Source organism: Stegastes partitus, unplaced genomic scaffold (assembly GCF_000690725.1).
Source record: "Stegastes partitus isolate 25-593 unplaced genomic scaffold, Stegastes_partitus-1.0.2 Scaffold1043, whole genome shotgun sequence".
Classification (NCBI taxonomy): Eukaryota; Metazoa; Chordata; class Actinopteri; family Pomacentridae; genus Stegastes; species Stegastes partitus.
Genome location: NW_007578774.1, coordinates 71,239 through 83,002, shown reverse-complemented (window position 1 = coordinate 83,002; position 11,764 = coordinate 71,239). Strand labels below are relative to the sequence as shown.

Genomic DNA, 11,764 nt, shown 5'->3' with positions numbered 1-11,764 from the left:
TTCTTGTGTGCTCATGGTGTAGTTCTCTCCAGGAGCAGTGCTTCACCAGTGACTGGACCTTCCAGGTATCTTCGTGATGAATGTTTTCTAACTCATTCAGCTTCTTGGCATATTTTTGACCTTTAAACATTTTTTTTTTTTATTGAGTAAATAAACATATTAAATGAATAGATGTGGTCCATTTTGCTTCTTAACCACATGTGCGCTGAGAACGGAAACGCTCTACGGTGGGAAATATACTTTAATGACCAATATTAGAAGGAAGCCGTGTATTTGTGCTGACATTAATCACAGCTGGCAGAAACTTTAAAGACGGCGCGGCGCTCTAAGTGCCTTCAGGAATAAAAGCAGCATCTGAATTTAAAACACCTGCATGTGAGAAAATAGATTATTTCAGAGGAACGTTTCCGTCTGAAGCTCTGAACCCTGAAACCTCCCTCCCTCACCCTCCTCCCCCGCCTCCCCTGGCCGTCCTTTTATTTTGACAGCTACCTGCTCGGTGGCGTCGTGCGATAATTCCAACAAAAACAAGTCGTCTCTACTCTGCTAAATGTGCCACGAGAGCTGTCAGGGAGTGAACTCGCTGCTCGCGGGCTGCCAGCCAAAACCAAACACATCATCGGCTGCAGTCCGTGCTGACTCACGGCATCGTGTTCACACAGATGCAGCAGAAACAAACATCATGTTATGTACATGCTCAGAGGAAGACTGGAAATACGAAGAGGAGGGAAACTGTTAACAAGGACGGAAAGAGAAGCTCAGTCATTTATATTCTGTCTGACTTTATCGCATGCAGCATATAAAAAGTACACACGGTTGGATTTTGTTTACATGTTGCTAGAATTTACATATAAATAAATGATTATATATTTTGGTATGATTGCTGGTAAGACACACGAATAAAAGCTCCTTATTAGTCAATAATATCTGCGACTAACTGAGCAACTTCCTTGATAGATTCGGAGACTTTTAAAACGTAGATTTCTCCTATTTTTTCCTGTTTATTCGGGACCGTGGCCGTCTGAACTGACCAATCAGCAGTCGTGTAAATGAGCTTTAACAACCAATCCAGGGAATCCCCTTTTCTGTTTTTGCTCTAAATAATTAATGAGGCCATCAAATCGTCTCGAGGCTGGTGCAGCACTTATTTAAGCTGACGGAGATCATTTTGCACAACTGTTTTACGTTTGCTGGATGAGGGCAACAGAACCATCCAGGGGTGCAGCGCCACTTGCTGAAGCTCATCTTTGGCTGGTTCCTGATGCTGCGTTACCACGGTTACTACAGTTACTACGGTGGCAAGATCACAAACACTGACCATATAAGGAGTTCCTCATGTTTCAGCTCATTTATGTAAGGATTTGGGGTGTTCTATATCACACATATATAAATTATTAAAAATGTAACCCGACGCTGACTGACTTCACATCGTGATAACTGAATCTACAAGCACTTTAAAAAATAAATCTGTTTTTATTTTCACTACAAGAAAAACGTGTTCCTGTGCGATCTTGCAGCAGCACATCTATGAAAACATCATATTTAAATCCCTGTTTCCACACCGTTTTCCAGTGTTTGAAGCCTCCTCCTCTCCCTCTATGGTTTGACTCGTAATATTAAACCGACTGCATATGTTGGCTTTAATATTGTGGATTTAGCTGCAACCACAACATTGGTTGGAGGAAGCAAACAGGTGTTAATACAACTAATCTGATGCATAACATGAATAGAAAATGTAAACTTTTGTCAGGAAATTAATCTTAAATTAAGGCCACCCCTGAGATGTGCTACTGCATGAAGTATGAATAAAGTTTTGTTCTCATAACGCCTCCTTTGAATACAGTTAAATCTCTACATGATTCCATTTAACTCTACATCTCACAACTTTGAACTGAATCAGCTGAAATTTAAGGTCCCACAGTTTGAGTTGAAGACCAAAGAGATGTTTTAGCTCCACCTGACTTTCAGAAAAGCTCAGTCTAAAAGCACGTTTTTATATTTTATGATGTTGTTTATAAAGTTTCATTGTTGGGTATTTATTTCCTGAAGTGCCTTTTTAATCCGATTTTAAAAGGTGTTACAGAAATCTAGTTTCTTATTATTGACTTTTTTCCAGACATGTGTTTACTCCAGTGTTTTTATGAACAAGCCTTCAGCTCTACGGTTCATCAAAAGCAGATTTAAATGATTCTTGCTGAGGCGAGAGCAGCTTGAAAAACAAAAAATATCTCATAATAAAGCTCACTGGAGTCAGTTTAGTTGACTGGTTTAAATATGTAAATACTGACATCAGTGATATTTTGGAGCTTTAGATAAAACCAACTTAGTTACAATCAGCTAAAACTGGACGACGTTCTCTGGCTGCACTGATCTATTTTACCTTTCCTTGTGTTTGGCAACTTCTAATTTCAATAATTTTGCTTCTAGTAAATTGAAATACAGTTGAAACTAGATTGTACTACTGATAGCTGTTCATTTCCTCCCAGTGTGTGTTTTCATTAGCTTCCTGTTTTTAACATAATACTATCAGGCCTTGATAAGCTCACTGTGATGATTAATGTTGGCAAATAAAAACCAACTGAATGAAGCTTTAACAAATGAATGTGAAGGATTTGAGCGAGGTCTGCGCTGGAATCGAGGCCAGAAAACTCCTGAGTAAAAACCTGCTGTCTAGAATTACATTAACTCACTTTTTACAACCGTGCTCTCTCTTGTGATTTTCTTTTCACTTCGACTCCTGCCCTGAATAGAGGCGTCGCTGCTCTTCGTGTTAGTCTTTAGGAAGCTTCAGCAGCAGCAGGAAATAAATAGTAGCAGATAAAAAAAAGGGGGGAAAGTCAGCAGGAATAGAGTCCAGAGGTGTGGAGGTTTTTAGATTTACCTTTCTGCCCAGGGAGCCAAAGATGCCGCGAGGGGAGGCCTTTGGTGGGCGGCTGCACTGTTTACTACAATCTTTAACCGGCTGAAATATCTTTGTTGTTGTGTGGAAGAGTGCAGCACAGACATGTTAAAAAAAAAACACATAAAAAACAAGAATCTGCAGCACAAAGCACACGAATAATCAGTCGGCGATGGGGACCGTCGTACCTCCAGCTCAGCGATGATCTTCTCTTCGTCGTCTTCGTCTTGAATCGCCGACGCCGCGATCACTGGGGGGGTGGAGGCCGGCCGGGGCGTGTCCGAGGGGGTCCGTCGCAGCTTCACCAGAGTTTTAGGCAAATCGCCGTCTTCTTCCATCTACAGAAAGCAAAGTGAAGACAAACATTGGAAGTGTGGTGTTGAAGCAGCTGCCCTGTAAATACACGACGTGAAGAAAGTCTTGTAAACATGCACAACAATGCTTAAAATCTTCCACTAAACGTTTCTGAGAGTCGCTGAGACGTCATGATGTAACAAAACGCAACATTCAGTGGATTTTAGCAGCATGGCAGCACATCTCACAGACCTCAAACTGAACTTTGCCGTAAAAAAAAACCTACAAGAGCTACTTGACACTGTTCAGCGAGACCGGGTCGAGGTCTCCGAGGAAGGCTTTGGGCGCCTTGTAAAATCAATGCCTTGAAGAATTCTGTCTGTTCCGGAGACAAAAGTGAATTCAGCTCGGCGAGTTGCTCCGCGCAGAGAGATCAGGGGAGGCTTTAGAGCTGCAGCTCTCGCCTGGAAAACCGAACCTGGAGCCGCCGCCCCTCCGCCTACCAGGGTCTCGCTCTGTTGTCTGGTTTCTTAATATGTTGGAGGGGATCCAACGCGACTCACAGAACACGGGTGTGAATGTGAGACCGCTGAGGTGAAGTTGCGAGTCTTATTCAGGCAGGAAAACGAATTCTTGGAGACTATAATCGTGGCTGATCAAAGTGTTTTTAACGGATCGGTTTTTGTTTTTTTTCTGCTGACACTGAGGGAAAGGGAAAGCAGAACGTGATGTAGGACCATAGACTGTATAAAAGATGGACGTAGCTACCGTGACGTCACCCGTTGGTTTCTGCACTGAGAAAATGAAGCCAGGGTTTTGCTACTTCCTGGTTGACATCTTGGATTTTTGGAGCCAGTGACGCAAAAATCGTCGGAGGGGGGCGGAGCCATAGGAGCAGCGATTGGTCAGACGGGTTGAGAGGCGGGCCCTCTCTGCCCCGCCCACATTTACTGCCTTCTGCTCGCTTCGTCTGTATGGTCGCTGCCGACTGTCAATCAAGCCAGCCACGCCCCTTGCCCTGCAAAATTTTGATGATTTTTTAAAAATTCAGTATTGATTTATTTTCAGATTGGCCACCTGATCTCTGGATTTGACCATGAAAACTAATAAGAAAAAAAATCCTGAGCTGTAGGAATGCAGTATTTCATGATCTGTGATCACTTCTTTTCCAATTCCAGTCTATGGGAGCCAGGGCTTTGTGGAGCCAGCAGCTAGTGGACGTAGTGATACTGCAGGTTTTTGACACTTCCAGGTTGGCTTCATTTTTCAGGGCCGGTTGCTACGTCCATCTTTTATACAGTCTATGTGTAGGACATGGCGTAAATGTCTCGAATTGGACAGCCACTTGTAATATCTGAAATACGAGCGGCTGTAGAAGCAGAGCTGCGTTCAGTACGACCAGTTTGACGATCCACCGTCTAAAGAGAGAGAAGCTTCCTTGAGCCGGCGACGAGGACAAACAGACGGCAGAGAGGTCGGCTGAGTTCGTCTGTCTGGATGAGCAACTCACTGCCGACGTTTTACTCTCTTTTGCAGCTTTTGTATGAAAAGCCAAAAGTGCCACAATTCGCCTTTGTTGGTTTAAAAACCCAAACTTTGCTCTTTCTGCCGTTCCTGAGCTTCACAGCGAGGATCCTGAACACGGCCAAGGTCTGTAATCAGATGTGGCTGCTGCTGGCTTCAACACTTTAGTGTGAAAACTAACATTCTTGTTGCTGTTATTTATATTAGTTTGACTACACTACCGCTACAAGTAAAACTGTTATTTAAATTTGTTGTGACTGTTTATCTATTAAAGCAGCGCGAAGAGGAAACTGTGAATTGCATTTTCATAAAACTGTGATAAGAGCCATTTATACAGAAAAATATATTCAGTTACTCGGTTATTTTGTTAAAACAATCAAGAACAAAGAGAGGAATTATAATAAAGGCTGTTGACTGTGTTATTCTGCAAAATAAAGATATGACTGAGGAACGACTCGGGGTGCAGGAATGCAGTTTGTTTCTGAACAGATCGCAGAAATACTCCGTTATCAAGCATGTAGCTGCATTAATAACTCTGATGTACTTCAAGGGTGCAGCTGTGGTGTCAGTTCGGGACTCTGTGTCGATATATTAAATGACTTAGATGCCAAATAAAGTTGAATCAGCTTCACTTGTTTTCTGTCCGTTAATTATCAGCGACATCAGTCGTTTCTATTTGGTTGTAAATGCGTCTTTACTACCTCAGAATCCCAGAATGTGTCGGACTGTTGCTTGACAATATTTCACGTTGTTCAGTTGGTTCTTGGTCGTATCATACGAGCTGCACATTACGAATACTCACTGATTTTTTCTTTCACATTGCAACTGTCATAAAGATGAAAACTGATGCTGTTGTTTATTTTGTGGCTTCACAGTTCATTGGCTTACAAACTTAAAATCTGTGTTTATTTTACGACACTACATTATATTATAGATATTCGCTTTATGTTTTACTTCTTTTGAGTCACTACAAGTTATTCTGAGAGACATTTTGGGTTAAATCAACCCTCATTCAATCATGGAAATTGGACAGAGACGGTAAAAAAAATAAAATAAAACAAATAAAAAAAACTCAGGCCTCAGTGTTTTTCCTCCGAGTCCTTTAAATGTCGCTCTGTGGCCAAGTCACAACCCAAACACCCGCAGCCTCGCGTCAGATCAAACACACTCGAGGTGCGACTTGAAAAAAACCGAGGAATGTGTTTGTGTCGTCTGTCGCAAAAACCCAACACATCCGGAGCTGACATTTTCACATTTCTCCGCCGCGTCACCTTCGAAAAACTGCACAGTTGGTGGATTGTGGACCGTCGGAGTCACGCTCAGCAGAAAAGTGTTCCTCCTCGATCTGCACGAATCTTTCAGGCGACTTGTTTTGACCTCGAAACGCTGAATTTCACAGAGAGGGGACGAGTTTATGAGTTTATATGTTAAAAATAAAACGACCAGGACTGACTCTGAGCTTGAGTTGGAACTCCTTTAAAGTCACACATACTGTTCTGCCAGTTAATCCACTGATTGTTTTGTGAATATAACAATTATTAATTCTAAAAATCACATGTTTAAAGATGTCGATTATATGTTCCCAGAGCTGAATATAATGTTTAAAGTCAGCTAAAGATACTCAGTTATGCAAAAATTCTGTAAATCTCTGCAGTGGACAAACTGGAGAACGTTGTTCTAAAAACGAATCGATCTGTTGGTTAATTGTTCTGTATTTAATTGCATCTTATGTGTAACTGGCGCACACATACGGTCATCGGCCACTTTATTTGTTTGCTCTGCCGTAAACTCCACTTTTACAGTTTCTACATTTTCAGTTTCCGTTGATGCAGCCAGAATAAAAATGTATAACACACGTTCCAACCCATTAACATCCATGTGGGGAGCAAAATATTGGTTCTTAATCTAATTAAAGACCTGATGTGTGATTAAAAAAAAGATCCTGCTTTGCTTATTCAACAATGTAATGCATCTACAGTCGTGAACAAACATTGACGTTCACTTGGAAACACCATGAAATGATGACAGTCAGGAGTTTCCAGTCGCTTCTACAACTCTTCTGATGGAATCCTTGAAATCTTCGTCAAAAAATCAATCATAAACTTTGATTCTTTGATAGAATTATCACAGGTTTTCTAGGCATATGACAAAATCTGCTGGTTAGAAGATATACACACAGCAACTTGAACTGTCCAAGAAGAGAAAGTTCTGTGGTCAGATGAAGAAAAAAAGAAAGAGCTATTTGGCCTCAATGAGCAGAAATATGTTTGGAGGAGAGAAGGTGAGGCGTTTAACCCCAAGAACACCAAACCCACCATGGAGCATGGAGGTGGCAGCATCATGCTCTGGTTCTGTTCTGGTGCTTTACACAAATTAAATGGAATAGTGATGATGGAGGAGGATCACCTCCATGTTCAAACCTAAAATTACCACCAGAAGGTTGATTTTGGACACAGCTGGATGTTCCAACCAGACAATGAGCCCAAACACACATCAAAGTGGTGAAGAAATGGTTCCATCAGGCTGGAATAAAGGTTCTGGACTGGTCTCCCCAAAGTCCTGACTGAAACCATCCAGAACCCACAAACTGATGAAGGAACACGTCAGAAAGATGAAACATTTAGTTGAAGAGAAGCCAAAGATAAACCAGAAGTTTGTAGACGGAAACCAAACGTATGAATATTTTTGACCCATCAGATTTTGTCACATTTCCAGAAGACCTTTAATAAATCTGTGAAAGAACCAAAATGCAGGATTGATTTTGGGTTTTTTTTTTGACAAAGACGCATGTGTTTCAGGCTTCTGAGTCTAACCTCACCTTCAGGTTCTTGTTGGTGACGATGACCTCTCCGGTCCGGTTGGTGGTGAGTCCGTGAGCCGACGGGAAGCTTCGGCGAGGAGGAGGTGGAGGAGGAGACTTGGAGGGTTTCTCTGTTCGGTATCTGGCCACGCTGAGGTCCACTAAGAAAACACAGAAGCTCACATCTTTAGTGCTGAAAGTCCTCCAACCTAAACTGTCTGTAAATCCTCTGAACTCCAAGCAGCAGTTTCTGGGTGTTGTTTTATTTTCTCCTCCTGTCAGGTCTCTGCTCATTTTTCACTGCAGCATAAAGTCCTGCACCTCGATAGAAACAGAACAACCACGAAGAAGCAGAGAGGAATAAGAAAGTTAAGATGTTACTACAACAGTTTACACGGCTTCAAGTTGTGTCTCAATATGACAACTTTTAAATCTATTTTAATATAAATATGGAGGTTCAGCTTTTCCCTATAAGGTCAGTGGAAAACATTTCTCTGTCAAACTTCGTATGTTGACGGTTTTGAAGGTTTTCTAAAAAGCCAACTTTATTGTTTTCACATACAAAAATACCGGACAGCAACATGTCCAAAATGTAGTGTCTATAGATGTTAGCAGTACTGGAATAAAAAATAAAAAGGTGGTATTCGTTGTTTCTATACTCTGCCTGCAGTTCGTCCTAACAGTCCCAGAATTGCTGTCATGTGACTGTTGGTCTCAGCTGAGTCACTGGTGGTTTATTCTTAGCCAATATTGAAACGACACACGTAGAATAAAGAGATTTGGATGAAATATCCCATTTTTAAGCTGTGATTTGTTCACGTTCTCTGATGGAACGGCATGTGTTAGTCGTCTGAGGAAAACCTGAAGATTCTTTCTGTTTTCACATAATAAAGGTGTCATTTTGGTGATTCCTTTTTTCAAACCCGCGGCAGGTTTCGGGCTTCACAGGGTTAAATAAACCAGCATCTATTAATAGTAAACAGAGGCGACTGACCCGACCCTCGATGCGAACCGCCCCCCTCCATGCTGTTGAGCTTCTGGGCCGCCAGCTGCACTTTGCCGGGCTGCGGGTCTCCGCTGGGCGTGGTGGTGGTGGTGGTGGTGGTGGCGGCGGGGCTCCCAGTGCTCCCAGCCGCGGGGGACGAGCCCGTGGTGGAGGTTATTGGGATGGTGATCTGGGGCTTGGGGGGCACCGCCGGCTTGTTTATGTGCCTGGCGGCGAAGTCCAGGTCCGGGATGGCCTTCATCAGCTCGGCCTGGGTCTCCTCCAGCAGCCGGTTGATGTCCTGAGCGCTGAACTGGGTCAAGCTGGCTCGCTTCTCCTCCCAGTCCCGCTCGGCCGCCTGACACAGACACAGACGGACGATGTGCAGTGACGTGCAGAGAAACACAACGGAGACAGATGTGTGCGGTGTGTTTTCTAATGCTGCGCGGATAAATGGAATTACAAACCAACTGCTGGTGTGTGAGCAGAGCCTCCGCCACAGATTTAAGCACCTTCAGATGCAATTTTCAAATGTTAATGGGCATTTACCATCTGGCCACCAGTGACATTTATTTACAGTCTGAATAATCTGCGGCTGATTACCAGTCTGACTTCGGCCGACACGGATTTGTCGGCGGGGCGTCGGCTCGGCAGCTCGTCCAGGACTCGGTTCCTGAAGGTCATGGGGGGCTGGTTGTCCTGCTCGGGGCCCGAGGCGTCGCCGTCGCCGGCCGTAACGGGCATCCAGTTGGCGAGGCCGGCGCTGGTGCTGAGGTCGGTGAGGCTGAGCGGAGGGCTGTTCAGGATGTCGAGGTCCTCGGATCTCTTCTGCTGGCTGGAGACGTCTTCGGGGCTCTTCCACACGCCCTCAGTCACTTGTCTGTACATACAAGGCGGAGACAAAAGACTACAATACACACAGGACAGCGTGAAGGTCCAGTCAAGCTGCTAAAACTCACTTTGTCTGATAAATGTGCAACATGTCATAATATACTGGGCGTAAACTAAACTAGAGGGAACGTCAGCGTTAGAAAGACGTAAATCATAAAAACAAAAGAACATTTGTATGTCTTGAATTATTTATTTTACAAAAATAAAACAAAAAAAAATCCCACGGTGTTACCGATACTGGTAGAAGTGGTGCCTTCACGTACTACAGATATATCACAACTTGTTTCTACACTTTTCACGTCGCCTGCAGTTCAACCGAAGCCTCCAAATTGTGGACTGTTGGTCACTAATGGTTGGGCTGCAGAACTTCTGTCTAGAGCAGTTTGTTTAAATAAGTTTAATAAGAAATCACAGAAAATAGAAAACCAAAACACGAATATTTTATAAAAATGTAAAAAAAAAAAAAAGGGTTCCTAATGCCCACAGGTGTTCCCAATCCTGGATAAAATAAAATAAAAATGGTGGTTTCACGTACTATTGGTATTTTACTACTTCTATTATCGACTTGTTTCTGCACTTTTTACAGCTGAAAGTCACGAATGACTTGCAGGATTTTTATTGTTTTATAGAATCTAGTCAGTTTATTTACAGCAAATGTCAAAGAGACGTTCAGAATGAAGTGATTTTTGCTGAAGTGTCACGATTTGAAACTTGGATTTGGTTGAGTTTCCAAGTTCAAGGTCCGTCTGAAAGTTAAAAATACGACATTTCTTTCTGTTTTGCACTGATGATTTGTGGTGATTTTTTAAAACTGAATTTGAAATAATGTATTTGGGGGATTTACTGGTTGAAAACTGGAATACTAATGAGAAGAAATGACTCGTGTGTGTTTGTGTTGTGAAGACAAACATTTACCCTCAGAGCGCAAAAAGAGAATTTTATCAAATCTGGAGTGTTAAGGTCCGATTTTAATGGAATTTAAATATAATTAGAAACAACCGACTTAATATGTGAAAACAAAAGAGTGATTAAAAAAATGAAAATATTGGAAAAGCGATGAAGTCTTTAATGTTAATGTAAATACGATACACATTGGAAATGGTAATAACTTACTTTTTTAACTAAAATGAAAAAAACTAATTCAAATAAAAGTGTAACAGGTTGGTAAGAAAACGCAGCGCTGGGTTTTTAATCTTGTTTTGTTCGATCAACACTCCAAACACAATTCAATTTACAGAGACATAAATAATGATTAAAAAAAAAGATTAAAACTAATTTAAACAAAACTGCACAAAATAATATATTTCTTTTTTTTAAAAAAAACAACTACAATCAGTGAAAACGATCACATCTGTAATTATGAAAGTCAAACTTAACAGTTAATTATTATTATTATTATTAGAAATTTTTATTTTCTGGAGGACACCATACAGAAACACAATTCAACAGCCAGACTGGATATTTTTTGCAGAATTCTTTTGTTCTATTTGATCAAACAGGTGGATTAGGTGTGATTTTAGTTAAAAAAGGTTTTTGTTTATTTTTATTTATCTTATACACAGACTCTTTGAGTGAATCACGATTTAGACGTTATTTAATTTAACTTTTTTGCTCATGTCTGGACTGTTTGGGTTCTTTAAGTGAAGAGTTTTGCAGGAAAACATGTTTATATTTGATAATTTTGATATCAGTACACAAATTGAGGCCCTTTAAATGACTCAGAGGCCTAAACATATGCATAAATAGTCTGCTAGCAGCGTGGTCTGATGAAATAATCGCCTCTCTGGCTTCCTGTCTGCTGAACTCGCTGAACTCCAGTCTGCTCCCAGTGAACCTCCTCTGATGTATTTATCAATATTCAGACGGTTCGTCCGTCCTTCAGGACTCTCAGCCATTATTGAGTATTTCACGCTACAGCTTAAACATCACTTTTCATCACGGAACAAAAATTCTGCTTTAAATTTCTGAAATGTTAATGTGCGGTTGCGTCACTGGGAGTCGTGTGAAAATGAGTTCGCCAGCAGTAAAAAAGAGAAACGATGTGAAATTCTGCGAATCCCATTTCCAACGCCGCCGTAAACACGTGGAACGATTTGCAGAGGAACGTGCTCCACTGATCATTTTCATTTAATGCAATTCAGTTACATGTGCGTTTGGCTCCAAAAAGCTTCTGCACAAGGTTTTCTTTACGTCAAGGCGAGAACCTATGAGCAACAACATTATTTTATCATCAACCGGTGAGTCCGCTTTGAGGTTTTGGGACATTCTGCTTCCACAACATGTTTCCTTTGAGACTCGTGCAAAGAAAACATCCACAACAGACATTTAAGGTGTTTATTTTCCTACACTTCTGCCTGTTTGTGTCTGTAGA

The 11,764-nt window shown here is 41.7% G+C and overlaps 1 protein-coding gene across 1 annotated transcript in view; it reads right to left on the bottom strand.

Annotated features, from left to right (window-relative positions):
* LOC103367380 (SRC kinase signaling inhibitor 1-like) overlaps positions 1-11,764 on the bottom strand; it is a 55,665-nt gene that overhangs the window by 1,508 nt on the left and 42,393 nt on the right. The window contains exons 13-16 of the mRNA XM_008295385.1: positions 9,106-9,382; positions 8,512-8,860; positions 7,536-7,678; positions 3,088-3,237 (exon numbers count right to left, since the gene is read on the bottom strand). Of these exons, the coding sequence (XP_008293607.1) occupies positions 3,088-3,237; positions 7,536-7,678; positions 8,512-8,860; positions 9,106-9,382 (919 nt within the window). The remainder of the gene's footprint in view (positions 1-3,087; positions 3,238-7,535; positions 7,679-8,511; positions 8,861-9,105; positions 9,383-11,764) is intronic.